Source organism: Etheostoma cragini, chromosome 5 (genome assembly GCF_013103735.1).
Source record: "Etheostoma cragini isolate CJK2018 chromosome 5, CSU_Ecrag_1.0, whole genome shotgun sequence".
In the NCBI taxonomy this organism is placed as follows: domain Eukaryota; kingdom Metazoa; phylum Chordata; class Actinopteri; order Perciformes; family Percidae; genus Etheostoma; species Etheostoma cragini.
Genome location: NC_048411.1, coordinates 20,048,632 through 20,064,630, shown reverse-complemented (window position 1 = coordinate 20,064,630; position 15,999 = coordinate 20,048,632). Strand labels below are relative to the sequence as shown.

The 15,999-nt window shown below is 38.9% G+C and overlaps 2 protein-coding genes across 6 annotated transcripts in view; both read left to right on the top strand.

Annotated features, from left to right (window-relative positions):
* Nucleotides 1–3,446, top strand: part of msh3 (mutS homolog 3 (E. coli)) — a 41,084-nt gene extending 37,638 nt beyond the window's left edge. The window contains exons 22-24 of one of the 3 annotated variants that reach the window (XM_034872424.1): nucleotides 649–781; nucleotides 1,086–1,254; nucleotides 3,237–3,446. In XM_034872424.1, coding sequence (XP_034728315.1) covers nucleotides 649–781; nucleotides 1,086–1,254; nucleotides 3,237–3,318 — 384 coding nt within the window. In that variant the 3' untranslated portion in view covers nucleotides 3,319–3,446. Of the gene's footprint in view, nucleotides 1–648; nucleotides 782–1,085; nucleotides 1,255–3,236 lie in introns of those variants that run through there. The other 2 variants (XM_034872425.1, XM_034872426.1) reach the window with 2 other exon arrangements.
* A 1,249-nt stretch (nucleotides 3,447–4,695) lies between these two features.
* Nucleotides 4,696–15,999, top strand: part of rasgrf2b (Ras protein-specific guanine nucleotide-releasing factor 2b) — a 43,378-nt gene continuing 32,074 nt past the window's right edge. For 2 of the 3 annotated variants that reach the window (XM_034871848.1, XM_034871847.1), the window contains exon 1: nucleotides 4,696–5,498. In XM_034871848.1, coding sequence (XP_034727739.1) covers nucleotides 5,223–5,498 — 276 coding nt within the window. In that variant the 5' untranslated portion in view covers nucleotides 4,696–5,222. Of the gene's footprint in view, nucleotides 5,499–11,722; nucleotides 11,783–15,999 lie in introns of those variants that run through there. The other variant, XM_034871849.1, reaches the window with a different exon arrangement.

The following is a 15,999-nucleotide window of genomic DNA, read 5'->3' as shown; positions in this document are numbered from 1 at the left end:
CCTGACCTTCGCCGCCACCCATGTGGCTGCGCACCCGACCCCAGCGGTTCTTCCCACAGGTGGTGAGCCCATGGGATGAAGGGTTGGAAACCTTTGAATACAATTATTGCCATTCATTTTGTATGGAATTCATGGTTCCTACTGACTTTAAAGATCCCCTGCTAGTGCAGTATCTTGACATTTACATCAGATTTTATTTTATTTTTCTGCATTCTTTGCAAACTTTAATAAGATCTTGTTTTTCACAGGCACTCTACAAAGCTGTTGAGTAGGTGGGAAAATGGTATTTAGTTGTAAGTAAAACCAAACATAGCAGGTGGAGTGTCACCACAAGTGATCCACTTTTCTTACTTTTACCTATGTATAGAGACGTCTTCGACTGTTGGAGACAGCAGTGAGCGACAGCAGTCGAAACATTCTTTCCTGCATTTGTGCTCCTTTCTACATCTCGACTGGATATTTTCTTATCCAATGTAAACATAATGTACAAATGGCATTTACACCTGGCTGAACCTGTTTAGGTTTAACATTTTTCTGATCCTTAACATCTAGAGAAGTCTAGTCAACAGGTGGTTTTCTGGCAACTATTCAGCCTTTTATAGCTGGCATACAAATGTAAAGAGATTGCTCTCCCCTTCCTTTTCTTAGGTGAAAGCCCTCACCCTGTTCGTGACCCATTATCCTCCTCTGTGTGAGTTGGAGCAGGTGTATCCTGAACATGTGTCTAACTACCACATGGCTTTCCTACTCAATGAACCTGACATCGCCACTGACGCTGATGGTATGTGTGTGCGTGTGTGCGTGTGTGCGTGTGCGCAAATGCTTTCAATGTTTTTTTGGGGTAAAAAGTCTGTGTTTGATTATTCCCTTGCAGGTACATTTAGAACAAGCTTACCTCTGTATTTTCTAAATCATTATCACATGGCATTTTACTGAGATTTTTAACGTGTCTATGTCTGTCTCTGTGTGTGTGTGTGTGTGTGTGTGTGTGTGTGTGTGTGTGTGTGTGTGTGTGTGTGTGTGTGTGTGTGTGTGTGGTGTGTGTGGTGTGGTGTGTGTGTGTGTGTGTGTTTGCGTGCTGACAGACGGAGAAGTTCAGCCAGAGTCCATCACTTTCCTCTACCAGTTAACTGAAGGTGCTGCAGGGCGAAGCTACGGCCTGAATGTGGCCCGATTGGCTGAAATTCCAGACCGTATACTACACACTGCTGCACGCAAAGCCCAAGAGATGGAGAGCATGGTTAATGCCAGGAGGTACAGCAGACCCACATATTCACCCTGACCATTTTTTAAAGGGGGACTCCACTCATTTTACCCAAAGAGATCAGTTTGCTAGTCATGTGGAGTACAACTCAGTCCGTGAAAACATTTTTATATTTTGTATCTCTGGAGACTAAACCAAAAATTTCCCAAAAAAGCCCCAGAATTGCAAACTGGAGTTCTGAAAGTAGTGGGTGTTTACCTGGCAAGGTTAGAGTCTAAGTGGGCATTCAGACTGAAAACAGCTCTGCTTGTTGGTTGGTTTTATTTTAGGGACCGATGAGAAAGTGAAATCCTAGTTTTTAGTTTGAGTAACAGATCTGTAAATATGAATTCTGTAATATTGACACAGGATTTTACAACTCTGGGATTATATCATTAACTTTTGTTACATGATTGCCAGGTAAACCGTACAAAAATATGTATGGCAACCATGTGTTTTTTTGCTGGAGCCCCTTGCATTGGTGCCCCTGCTGCTTTGTTGGTTTGAAAGCCGCATAAGACAAAAACACTATCAAGTTGAATTGTGGGAAATGTAGGATCCAGTATTTTTGGAACTTGACCCTTAAAATGACTTAATTAAGTTGAAACATCTCAGTTTCTGCGGCTTTGATTTTACTTTTCTCTCAGAAGTCCCTCAATTTTGGAAGATTGCTAATAAAATGCGAGTGTATCCCTTTCAAGGTGATGTAAGTGATGTTAATCCAATAATCAATAATTTTTTATAAATATACAAATCTCAATAATCTTACAGAATTACTTACTGCACCTTTTAATCCTCTCATAAAAAAAACAACTTGTTTCTGTGCTTTTGGAGCGTTGTTTTGAATACTGTTTAATACAAGTGGAGCTTGACAGCTTAAAGTCAGACGTGTGTCATGAAGTAAAACTCAAAGCAGGTCCACAGACAATAAATTGAATGTTTATTTATTACACTTAAATGAATGTGAATAAATGAGAATGCTAACATGTCCCAACATGCTAACATAAGACTGGGTACAGATTACTGGGCCAGCTCAGATTTAGGAGGAGAGACACACCTACACGCAGGTTTATGTTAAATGTTTTTACAGTTTATATTTCCTCAACTGCTGCAAAACCTTGGCTTCTTTGGTACTGAGACATGTAAAACCAGTCTTAGTTGAGATTTGTTTAAACATGTTTAGTGTCAACTGATCCCAACATTTATTGGTATGAATATCTATCTATCTATCTATCTATCTATCTATCTATCTATCTATCTATCTATCTATCTATCTATCTATCTATCTATCTATCTATCTAATTTTAAACGTTTTTAGAGCTTTCTCATGATGTCTTAAATGGAGGCAGCCTTTACCAGAGATGTAGTGTGGGTTGCCAATATCTACTTTTATTAGGCTGTTTGCGGTGTAGGTTTTTCAATAGTTCCTTGTTTTAAGTTCTGATTTTAAATTAATGTTCCTAATCAGTTCAAATCAAATTTTAATTAATGTAATTGTGCTGGAGTTGGTTAAATTAAAACCAAATTGAGTAAATTCTTTTCGATCTTTGTCATGGCATATTTTATACCTTATTTTGGCGAATGCAGTCTTCTATCTCTTTAATTTGTACACAGCATCTCTTCGGTCTGTGAGGGACAGCCTGCTGAGAGTTGAGTGCTGCTTACCCTCTCCCTAAGTAATCCTCCCCATATGAAATATCTGTCAGCACTCATGCAGGCACGCATGCACGCACGCACATGCTCACTGTCAATGTAATCCTCCCTATATGAAATGTTTGTCCTCTGTTGGAGTGAAGCCATGTTGAGTGCACAATAATCGTACACAGAGGAGTTGAGATGCTGGTCTGAGGTTATGAACAGAGATTTTACACACAGCTGTGTGAGAGTACTGTGTATTTAGGCACAAAACATAAAGGAATATGACAATATACAGTTTTATATACAATATTTTGTTTAAAGCAACATTTCCTTGTCTTTGTCTCTTGCTCTCTAGGAAGAATAAAAAACTTCTCTCAGATCTTTGGAGCATCTCAGACAGATCATCTCTCATGGAGTGGCTGCAGTCAAACTCTTGACATCGCTGCAGTAGTTGTCACCATAGAAGACACACATGAAGAAGAGAGGATCCAGCTATCAGTTAATAAGCATGTTCAAAAAACATTATACTGTACAAGGAAGTAAATCTTGTTTCCGAAAAAACTCAGCACTGATGGAGTGAAGTGGTTCTTGCTGCTCTTTTTGTGTATGTGTGTGCATGTGTGTGTGTGTGCGTGCAAATGTGTGTGGGTGTGTGTGTTTAAGAGAAAACATGTTCATCTGCAAATGTGCTTCAATGTACCTTTGTGTTTCTGTCGTTGGCAAAAGGAACTAAATTGTCGTGTGTGTGTGTGTGTGTGTGTGTGTGTGTGCGCGCGCGGGGTTCCAACCATCTCAGGATATGGTTATCACCATCAACTATTGTAACCTAATTGTTGTAACATCAGTTACTACGAACTGATCAAGAGTTAAGCTAACCAACTATGTGTAAAATTAGTGTTATGACAAACCTGTCGTACTTGCTGGTCTTTGACCTTAAAATACGATTATAACAGTCATGATGGACTGAAAATAATGCTGTATTATTGTATCCAATGCATTCTTTTTCCTTAACAAATGACACCTATATGACCTAAAATGCAACTTGAATGCCGACAGTTTTAGATTTGGGTGTGTTTTGCTATTTGCGGTTAAAATAGTAACAATAGCCTCGAGCAATGATGAGGAGCCGGCTACGGAGTTCTGTGAAGATAATACTACAAAGAAAACTACACAACATTTTCAAACATGTAGTCTTCAGCCCCAACTGGTGTCTAAAGTGACATCACATGCGGCAATTTTTAAAGGGCCAATATTTTGCTCATTTTCAGCTTCATGATTGGCTTATCAAGTTTATATGCGCGTGAAAGCACCAGAGACACAAAATAACAGATCCCAGAAAAAAAATTTTTTTTCATAAGACGGGCAATTTAAGACTCTTTAAGATTTTTTTTTAACATACAGTATATGCAGCTGTATTCCCCAAGACCTCCAGACAAGCTTTACTGTTTAAAATCTGTGGAGTTTCCCTTTTATAAGAACTTGGGTAAAAGATCTCTGACAGAAAGCCGGAAAAAAACGGATTTTGACATTAGGACACTTTAAATAGTTAGAAAAGGTTTTGTCAAAGTCAAATATTGATATTTTTACTCACTACTTACATCCATTAATGTATTCATTAGTGTGTGCTCTTTGATTGCAACGCTATTAATAATGCAGAAACAAATCACATTTGCCACTGAGAAAATCTCAATTGCAACACACACACACACACACACACACACACACACACACACACACACACACACACACACACACACACACACACACACACACACACACACACACACACACACACACACACACACACACACAGAAGCAATTTACGCTCCGCCTTTAATTCCGCCAACTGCAAGATCAGCGCGCATCACCAGAGAGAGAGAGAGAGAGAGAGAAAAAGACACACACATACACTAGGGGGGGGTGTTTGTGTGTGTGTCTGGAAGAGAGCGACACACTAGAGAGAGTGAGTGTGTGTGTCAGGGAGAGAGAGAGAGAGCGAGCGAGTCAAAGCCGATTACAGTTGATCGCGTCTGTGATTCTGTCACTGTCTGTCCACTTAAGGGTTCTCCCTTTGTGAACGACACGCCTTTCGCTTTCTCCTGATTGTTTGTTGTTTGTTTGCCGAATAGAATGGATTTATTCTAGTGTTTGTGGGACTCGGACATATTTACTATGAGTTCCTCTGCAGAAGCGCTCCCGTCAGCGCGGCAACTTTTTGGAGCGCCACGGTGCCGCTAAGCTGCGCGTCTCTCGGTGGAAAAAGTTCAAACGCAACCCTCAGCGAACATGGGCTCGCGGTGAAAGCTTTGGTTGTCTTCTCTCTTCAAAACCGTACGACACTATGCAGAAAAGCGTCCGCTACAACGAAGGGCACGCGCTGTTTTTGTCAGCGGTCGCGCGTAAAGAGGGGACTAAGCGCGGCTACTTGAGCAAAAAAACGGCGGAGAACAGCCGATGGCACGATAAATTCTTTGCCCTCTACCAAAATATACTGTTTTACTCCGAGAACGAGCAGAGCACGAGACCTGCCGGGATATACCTGTTGGAAGGATGCACCTGTGAGCGCTCGCCGGCTCCCAAAATGTCCGCTGCTGGAAAGGAAGCCCTGGAGAAACAGGTGAGAGTTTTTGAAGAACAGTGGGTGTAAGTCCACTAATTCTTGCTGAGAATGAAAGTTCCCACATCTTTTCTTATTTTATGGTACAACTTCCCAAAATCTGCTCGAAGCCCAGTGACATTATGTTGCAGCCACTGATTGTGATATGTAAAGTAATTAACATACTCTAAAGTGATAAATAAATGGACGCTAATATGCTGTTTCCCATAAAACCCATGGTTTCTAGAGATACTTATATTGATGGTTGCTTGTTAAACTTTTTTTTTTAACAATGAGAACTCCAAGTTAAAATTTCATCACACTCAAACTGACGCCCATGTAAAAAAAGAGCAAGTGGGTCATGCAGCATCAGACTGAAGTGGCTGCGGCAGCTCAGCCTCTTCAGTGTCAGCAAGCCCAGCAGTGTCAAGTGCTCCAAGTGCATCATCCCGAGCAGGTGATTATCCTTCAAACATTCAAATGTGCAAATTGGGGGCAGGCTGAGAGGAGAGTTGGTTTTCCAACATTTTTCCATATAAGACAAAGTCCTCACCTTTCACATATTTGTTTTTCTCTCTTTTACTCTTAGCTTGTTGACTTTTCCACTAAGGTCATGACATTTGCTGACCACACCTAAAGAAGGTTTTTGATTTGTAACCTGTTGAGTGTCAACTCAATAGTCTCTCACATTTTCATCATAAACTCAGTATTCTAAACACCACATTGTGACTTAAATCAGACAAGGTTGACATTTCTTCTTTGCTCAAAGTAAAATTAATTTAGAGTCTTATGGTAGGAGGCAACTATAGCAATGCAGCAACAGGTTCTTGAACACTAAATTTCAAAACATTTTCACTCTTAAAAAATTATTTGCAGGATTACATTATTAACGACAGAGCCACTGCTGAATCCTGCAGTGCTTAAAAAGTTAGACTTTAAAGCAGACATATGCAGGGAAATATTATGGACAAATCTGTCGGTGACTGCTCCTGGAAGTTGCCCCAGTATTGTTGTTGGTAGATATTGTTGCTAGGCAACATTGGAATTACCGTTTGCACATGCATTTCATTGAGAAAAAAATGAAGCACACATGAATTGGTCACAAGTATATCATCAATCCTATGGTTGTGTCAATCTAAAAATCAAGAAAGGATTTTTTACATTAAAAAAAAACAAAAAGAAAACATTTAGCTTTACTCCATGAAAGTAATCACAGAAAAAATTATTCCTGTTCCTGATCCCAATTTTCAGCTTGCCTTGGGAACTACATCCCACAGGCATCATGCCCATTAAAATGTAGACACATTGGAGAACATTGACAGTTTGAGCAAGAATTAAGGAAACAGTATGTAAATGCACAATCAATTGTATGAGATGTGTGGAGAGGTCAAAAATAGCCACCAGTCATCATCACTCAGAAAATATTCATCCTCGCAGTGTCCCTCCCACTCATACAGTAGACGTGTGTTTCTTTAAATATACAGTATGTGTAAAGACAATTCATTCCAGATGTATGCAAATGGTGAAAACGCTTAGGGAGAGCAAGGAGATGGTAGAGTGTGGTTTAAATCAAGTCATACATAAAGTGAGAAGACTATTTCTTTATTAAATTGAAAATGTAATTGAGTTGTTATTATTAACGATGAAAAGAAGGACAACTCTCTTTTTTTGAGGGTACAATTACATGTAGTTCAAACCGCTTAAACAGGTAACGATGTAAGCTTAAAACATGTCTCTTCAGATGTTTCCGAGCTTGGCAATTATACCTTATTTTATCCTCACTTACACTTACTGTCTCACTCTCTCTCCCCATCTGTCTCACTCTCACAATACAGCTGTGATGTTTAATTAGGGTTATTTTCAATCCGCCCTCAGCTCTAACGTGTGCTGCAGTGTAACTGTTAAGCAGCGTAGCCATGCACACAAGAGGCATAAACCAAATAACACGGACATTTTATGTGGCCCATAAAACTGTGTGTGTGTGCGTGTGATTTGTTTTAGATGATCAAGTCTCAATCAAGGAGAATTTCAGAGTTCAGTGTGATACTGTGTTTTATTTCTTGTGTTTGGTTGGAAAAGTGAGAGAAGCCTTCTATCTTTCCATCCGTTGCTCTCGCTCTTCACTGTTTTTTCTGTGCAATAGAGTGAGTCTGCCAGCAACCTGCAGTGTCACATCCCCACAGTGAACCACAATGTAACCACAAAATACACATCTTCTCTCTCTCTCTCTCTCTCTCTCTCTCTCTCGGTTGTCTCAGATAGACACAAACCCGTCAAATAATTTGGAGAGCATTCACACTGGTCAGAATAGTTTTCACAGTGACTGTGGACGTGCATTGCTGATGTGAACATGTGCGTTTGTGTGTAAAAGGCCAGTATATTTAGCTGCGTATAGTTGTCAAACTATCCCTCCCTCCATCATCAAGGGTAGATTATTTATCCCAGAGGGAAGCACAGTTCATCAGAGGCCATGAATCAGAGGAGAGATGACCATAACATTCAATGAAGGCTGTTTCCAGATCAGCACCCATTCACTGAGCCCGGCTTCTTAACTAGCTTGTTTAGCTAGTGTCAACTACAAACTGGTGGAACATCTGTGGACTTCCACAGGAAGTTGAGTTGGCCCTTAGGGGGTCAGATTGTTGTTTTCCCTTGACTTGCTAAATTGAGTATTGAATACAAACCTGAAAGGGCTTTGTTTGTTCAGCAAAAAAGTCATAGTAAATAGGCATATCCCCGATGTTAGGGGTGACTGTGATTCGGAAGGATGAGCGTGGTAGACCAGGTCAAATTGCCGTGTTGGAAGGTAGTGGTTGCCTACATTTTGAAGTGTCTCGTATAGCAAATTTCTGTTTATACTGAAAATACTGTATGAGAAAGATACATGAATAATGCACTGGTAATGAAAAGAAAGTGTAGTCTGGGTGACAAGTTTGGTATGGTGACCCTGAGGGGCAAATTAACAAAACAACATTATTTATAAAAACAAAACTGCAATAAAAAAATAAAAAAATTAAAAAATACAAGAAGTATAGTAACTGCTATTAAAAAAAATGTATTATTGGTAAGATTTTTCGTGTGTTCACCTTGCACAGGTGTTCATGCTGCATTTTCAGTCTATCACATGGTGCCCTCTTTGCATCTTTTACAACATTTTGCAGCCCCTTTTTGTGGTTTTGAAAAAAGAGAAGACATACAATTTTCAGTTTTTGACAGTAACTCTCACAGCCTTGTTCAAAAGAAACTGTAAAAAAAAGATTGGCATGCAATTTTAGTAGCTTCAATGTTTCTGTCCAAACCTAAGTGTAGCCAGATTGTTGTGTATACTGCAGCAAAAAGGTTTTCTTCACTGCCAAACCTATGATTTGTGTATAAAGGCATTACACGTGTAAAATAATCAAAACCAGGCTTGCTTATTTGTTGAAAAGGAATCATACAATACCTTGTGTAGTGGCCCTGTGTTTTCTGAAATGCCATTGTTTCTAAAACTGTTTTTTTAGTTGTTTTCTGAAATGTGGCGTTTTTCTACCTCGAGTCCACTGTACATAGACGCTTCATTGTCAGTGTGAATATAAATCAGGAAATGATGAATATTTTTCATATTTTTCTGTTCTTCTAAGACGGATGCCTATTATGTCCAAGTTTTGTGCTCACAGAATTTAAAGCTCAGTATCATTGTCAAGGATGCTTCAAAAGGGATGAAGATGAGCTGTTAAGGGGGTTGAATCAGTGGCCTTCACTCCATCCATGCACAATGCACATGGCTGTACTAAAATAAAATTGGAAATTTTATTAGAAACGGTACTGGAGAGATATCATAGGTCAATTCAATCCTGTGTGATCTAGCTGCATTTGCTTTAATAAAGTATGTTTTTCTCCAGTTATAGGCACATAGGGGTTCTTTTCAAAAGTCTACTTCCTCATTAAACGTGATGCAAGAAAAGCTGGGATGACACTTTAGAGTTAAAGTGTCAAAGAGTTGACTTCCTGCTGTATTTGTGTATCTGTCTGTGTAATTATTATTATAAGAAAATTTGTCTAGCTTTAAAAGGCCCTCTCAGAGTATTGTGTTTTTGCTGTTGCCCACTACAATCATCTATATCAAGGAACAAATTCTTCCCATATTACTGGAGTTTGATCTGGTTTCCTGCGCAGCCTGCTTTACATTTTTCTCTAAGTCTTCTGCCAAGAGTTTGAGACATGATGGACCTCATTAGTGTCTGAATAGAATTTACAGCTGGCATGTGCCTTAAAGCCTGTCTCTGTGTTTGAAACACTACAATAATCAAAGTATAGATGACAACGATGGTGGATTTTACACTCCTGGCGCAACATATTCTTGTACCTAATACATAGCATATCCTCTCTGTTCTGTGAAAACCAATGTCTCCAATTTGTTAGATGTTCATAAACTAAGAAAAACAACTTCTTTTAAAGAAGTAGAAAAACATTTTGGGAAATATGTTTGTTTGCATTCGTTCATCTAGCTAGATGAGAAGGTCAATGCTACTCCCATGTTTGTGTGTTAACTGTGGAGCTACAGCAAGGAGACGATTGGCTTTGTAGTAATAATAATAGTGATAACATTAAGTAATAATTCAATCTACACAGCTCTATAAAGAAGGAAATATCTCTCCGGTCCCGTTCTTGTCGTTGAGGGTGTCTACAGACATGGTATCCATTCTCTCATTTAACCCTCAAGAAAGCAAACAAGTGTATTTCCCATAATATTAAACTATTCCTTTAATGCTGCTCGCTCAATCAATCAATCAATAAATCAATCAACCAGTCAATCAATCAATAATTTCATGTTAACAATCATCATCATATGATTATGTGTAAAGTGAAAGGGCTTGTTAGTAACCCACAGAGAATTACCATCAGCCTCAGCAGTTCCCCACTGCTCTACCGAGCTTTTTAGTGTTATATTTTGTTTTATTGTTTGGTTTTGGTTTTTCAGCTTGCAACTTCACTTTTTTGGTATACTCCCGCTGCTCTCTTTAGGGTCATTTTCAGGCGCAACAGGCAGTTATTTGCAGCAAAAAGCTACGCTATAAAGCGGTATACAAAGCTAATGATGCTTTGTATACCTCCTGCTCTGCTCCAAAGAAGGCTTAATTTGCCTCAAAACAACTTTTCTCAAACCACAAAGGAGTATTTAATCCTTGTTGAAGGTGTTATACAACCAATCAAGGTTAAATTTTAGTTTATTGTCATTGTGCAACACGGGGTTGCATGATGAAATTCAGGTTTAGTTAACTAAAAGTAGTACGATATTTTTTATGGTGGAATTGAGGAGTCTTACAGCCTCTGTAGTCTGGTGGTCGAACAGCATTGCCATGATTTCAGTTTACCTAAAAGTAAAAGTCATTACGTTTGGTGCTAGGTTTTATTGGACACCATATTAAATGATCAGTACACCCATTAGTCAAAAGATTTGGCCATTATGTACCTTACATTGACAGGATTCCAGCAGCAAATTAGCTGATTTTTTAAAATATAATATGAACATGTTGCACAGTATTGATCAGCCTGTTGGTAAAGCTGAATTTGGCAGAGTTGCTTTAAGTTAGGCAGATGACAGGTGAGAATCTTACATAAACAAAAATCCCAGCATATTTCATCACATCTCATCCTGAACCAGTGCTGGGCTGTTCATGTGGACACCCTGGGTGATAAATGCACTTGGGGCATTGGGCCTCTGTACTCTTCAGTGGTGTTATTGTTATTGCTGGAGCTGCTCCCATCTATTATACATGCCCCTCCTGTCTCACACACACACACACACACACACACACACACACACACACACACACACACACACACACACACACACACACACACACACACACACACAAACACACACACATCCCACGAGTACTGTATAAAATAAACTTGAGTGCCAGGTATTAGGTTTGTCAAGTAGTTTCATGTGTGTTTGTTGTTGTCTGTGCAGAGTTTATGAGCAGTGTATTTTACAGGATCAGGTTAGGCACACTGGCAATTCTCAAGAATATTGTAAAACAGATTTATGTTGTGTTTAGACACTTCTGCTGTGGCACTGTGGGAGTTGTAGAGCAAACTCCAATCCAGCATCTATTGCATTAGGCTGGCAGGATGTTCACCAAAAATTCCTCCAGGCTATGGAGTGAGAGTATTATAAAGCAATAACAAATGTGTTAGATGGGGCAACAAGCTTGATTATAGCTGTATTACATATGTTTTTTCTTTTTAATGGAGGACAGCAGTGAAAGTAAGCAGTGGAGGAGGGGAGCTATCTTTTTAATCTCCAGATAAACTGACAGGTAATCCCTGATCAGAGTGGCAGTTCTGAGGCAGGCACAACGATTAGTATACTTATACTGTGTGTGTGAGTTGTGTGTATCTGTGAATGTTTAATGTATGTGTGTGAGAGAGATGGCTCCATACTTTGTTGTATGAACTTCTTTGGAGGAAGTAAACAGCATGAAGAAACAGCAGGATGTGGGATGTGGATTCGGTGATATCATTAGTTAAATTCAGTGGTTACATAAAGTACTAATGCTGCCGCTGTCAAATTACTGTTTTGTATCTCTTCACAATGACAAGACTACAGGAATAAAACGTCTCTTCTTTTTTTCTAAAGTGAAGCTGTTTGGATTTCTGGAATTACAGAATGTGTGTAATGGAAATACAAAGAGGACCATTTCAACTAAAGCGAGAAGATGAATCAAGGAAAAACTGACACATTTACCTTTACATCTCTTGTATTTTTTCTTTATCTAGTTAGGAATCGACACTCTATTTATTTTGGCTGTAGCAAAACAAAGGCAATGACAAGAAATCCTAAAGGTAAAGTTTGCCATTTTTGTGACAAATTCCTTATTTGCTACCAAGACTTAGATAGAAGATTTATACAACCTTCAAATATAAGGCTACATCCTGAAGGTAGTTAGCTAATCATTAAGACTGGACACTGGGAAACAATTGACCTGGCTCCGTCCAACAGAAATAAAATCGTATTTGTTTGTGAGCATTTTGTGAAGCTGCATTCGGCGCAAAATGTACAACATTGCCTCTGTGGGAGCACGACAGGAGCTGAGAAATGAGAGGGATATAAAGAGGAGAGATGCATATCGTGTCTGCTCCAGAAGACTGATGGGTGGAAAAGTGAACCCACACCCTTTTTATCCTATTTATCTCTCAAACCTTTTTCATACTCTGTGTCTGTTTTTTTCATGCCTTAATGGTTTATATTTGTTGTGACTATGAAGCCAATAATCTTTTGCTGCTTTGAAGCATTGTCCCCCCATAATATGGCCAGCAACAGGTAGTTTGAGATTATCTTTGTTTTAATAATCTCTGTGATTCTTTTGTAGTATCTCACGTTCTGTTTTCTTCTAGTCTTTTTAGAGAAACCCAGCATGGTGCTATATACTCCCACACATACAGGAAATCAAGTTTATGGATTATATCAGACACACACACACACACACACACACATACACAAATCTGGTCTCCTCTCTGTTGTAGTTCTCTGTAATGGTAATCATCACCCTGCGGGAGTCAGAATCACTGAGCACTCCATGCTTTACCAACAGTGCTAAGGTGGAGACGCATTATACATCGGCATCCAATGGATCCCATTGTGTTCAAACGGCTTGTTAATGATTTTTCTCCCTTTCCATGTTGTAATGAGCACGTATGGATCTCGGTAATAGGATGAGACAAAAACCTGCACATCAAGTTCAAACAAAGTTAGGCAAACCTAAGTGGTTTGGCCTTGATATTCTTGTTAAACACAGCCACAAACACACACCATACCTTATATGGAGGTGAGACAAGACAGATTTTTCTGACCTACATGGCTGCTAGTTCCACCAAAACAACTTTTATATTGGGTTATTATTTTTTGTGAAACATTTCTCAGAATTTGTGAATAGCCTTATTTTCTGACTTATATTTAATTTAACATGCCCGTGGTTTTGCATGCCCATTTACTGTACCACATAATATGTACAGGTCACATGCACCTCAGTTAACCATTTGCATCCTGCCGTGTTTTAAAGTTGTAACTATTTTTTTTTTCTCTGTTGACTGAGAATAGCACACATTTGAAACCAGCTTAAGTTGTACAATCTATTACATTGAACATTAAGTCTGCAGAGTTTATGTGTTGAGTTATCATGAGGTAATGGAGTGCTGACAACAAAAAAAGTTCACAGTGATAGATTGAGCTGTGGTTTATTTTTGTTGACGTTGTGAAATGATCTATATTAATCTTTCAGTTTATTGTATTTCAAGTAGTGTGAGAAAAAACCTAACTTCTGCACCTCCTCATTGGCTGTTTTCAGGCTTTAGAAAATCTAGCCCATGACGGAAGACTTTGGCCAGTCACAGAGATAGAGATTGTTTTCTTTGGCTGTTCTGCAAATGCAGATGAGCATGCAAGTCCCTTCAGTGAAGGTTGTGCTGCTAACCATAGCCAAAGACTTAGGGTTGTAACTAATTCAAGGCTTAACTATTTTACAAGACTTTATTAAGATAAGTCATCTATCTATACATAGCATATGCAGGAACAACATTGTGTAAAATTGTGGTCTATTTTAATGCCCAGGAAGTAGACACTTGAAGTGAAAACATTAAGGAGAGCTGGTCTGCTGGAGTATAACGAATACTGGTTCATTTGCCATGTTTATTTGAGGCTCTAGCTAACTAGGTAGTTTAGCCTTCTGCTAATCATATAGCTCACGGCTCCGGCAAATTTTGGTAGCTAGCTAGAGCCTTGAATCACAGTATGTCATCTCAAAGGGCAAAAGGGGACGGTAATTCTCATAGAATTGCTGCAGCTATGTAACAGCATCGGGATGAAATTAATGACTAGTATTCGTACAGGTTACTACTACATGAAGCCGATGCATATGTCTGTGCTCGTCGGATGGGAACAGCACGTAAAATACATCCAAAGATCCATATATCTAAAGCATGCACTCAAACGTAGAGATGATTTGGAGTTTATATGCCAATGCTTATGTACTCTACATGTATGGTCTTTTAAAAACCAGCGGGGGGGGAAAATGTTAATCCAGCAAAGGAACCATCATGGCACAAAATGTACATCCTAGTTGTTCTGTGCTGTTTTAACCTATGCTTAAACTATGAATACCTGTGCAGTTTCTTTATATAATTTTTTGGTACATTCATAGTATACACCTTTACCACTTTCAGCATTCATGCCTTTTTTCTACCCATTGAAGAAAACAACATCAAAGCAGTAAAGTGGCATCGCTCCGAAAGGCTGAGAGTTACGGACGAGAAAAGGAAAAACAAGGTCCGTCTGTGGTAATGTACAACAAAAATTGGCCTCTCGTCAGTGCAGATACCAAAGCAGCAGCAGTGTTGCATCATTAGTTGCTATTCCAGTCCCCTAATCATTAGTGGAGCCTACCATTCTGTCATCTCTGCTTTTAAATATTTATAACACATGAGTATTTCTGGATCCCCCAGCTATCGTTTGCCTAATGAATCTATTACCAACAAGTCCAGTTTCATCTTTGACTCTTTAATCTTTAATTTCATTACAGTGCTACCATGAACCTGAGGGTGTGTGGTAGGTTTTAATATCCTAATGTTTAGTCTCTGTTGGACAGTGAAAAGTAGTCTCACTTCTCATCTTTGTAAGCAGTTTTAAATGACACCCGAAATTGCTTTTTAATAATAAAATTTCCCTTCATTGTGCTTGTGTTACTCCTTTATGTCCAGCTGTCAGTTTCACAGATTAATTTTCTATGATAGCTTCTTCACAGATTAGGCAAAAAAGGGGAAAGGTATTCTTTACTGTACATCGGTGACATACAATAAACTGCGAAGGAGAAGGAAAGAGTCTCTGTCTTTTTGTTTCTTAGTTTCTTTTGCTTTTCCTTCTTCTTTTTTTCTTTTAAATTAAATATCTTACAGTACAGTTAAGGCCCTGAAGGATGGAGGGTACATTTGAGCTGTATTTGAAGAGCGAGCGTCCTAGTCCTAAATGGTACTGTAGAGCTAGTAAACTGTGTGTTCACAGCTCATAGAGAGTTGGACCTCTTACCTCTTGTTAATCTTCGACTAATGAGGACACAGTACAGTGTTACAGTGTAATTCATTGCAGTGCATTGTTAATGTTTTCAACGGCATAAGGTCCAGCGTGATCCAAAATCTTCTGTAAAAGGATGTGATTCATTAAAGTTAAATGATTGCTTGGGAGCAATTGGGGCATTGCTGCAGCAAATAGAATATACATTCAAAGAGGAATTCAGTGAAACATTTACATTATGTAAAGTATCCTGAAATGGGAGATTATATGAATACTTTTAATATCAGTATATACTGTATAAACAGTGGTGGATTGTAACTAAGTACATTTACTTGAGGACTGCACTTAGAGGTGTTATGTGGATGTTTCTTCTAAACAAGCAAAGTTCACATTTAGTACTTCTCAATAAAACAGTGGGAATCCTTGGGGCCTTACAAACACTTTGCAAATGTTTTATGAGGAAGGAAATGC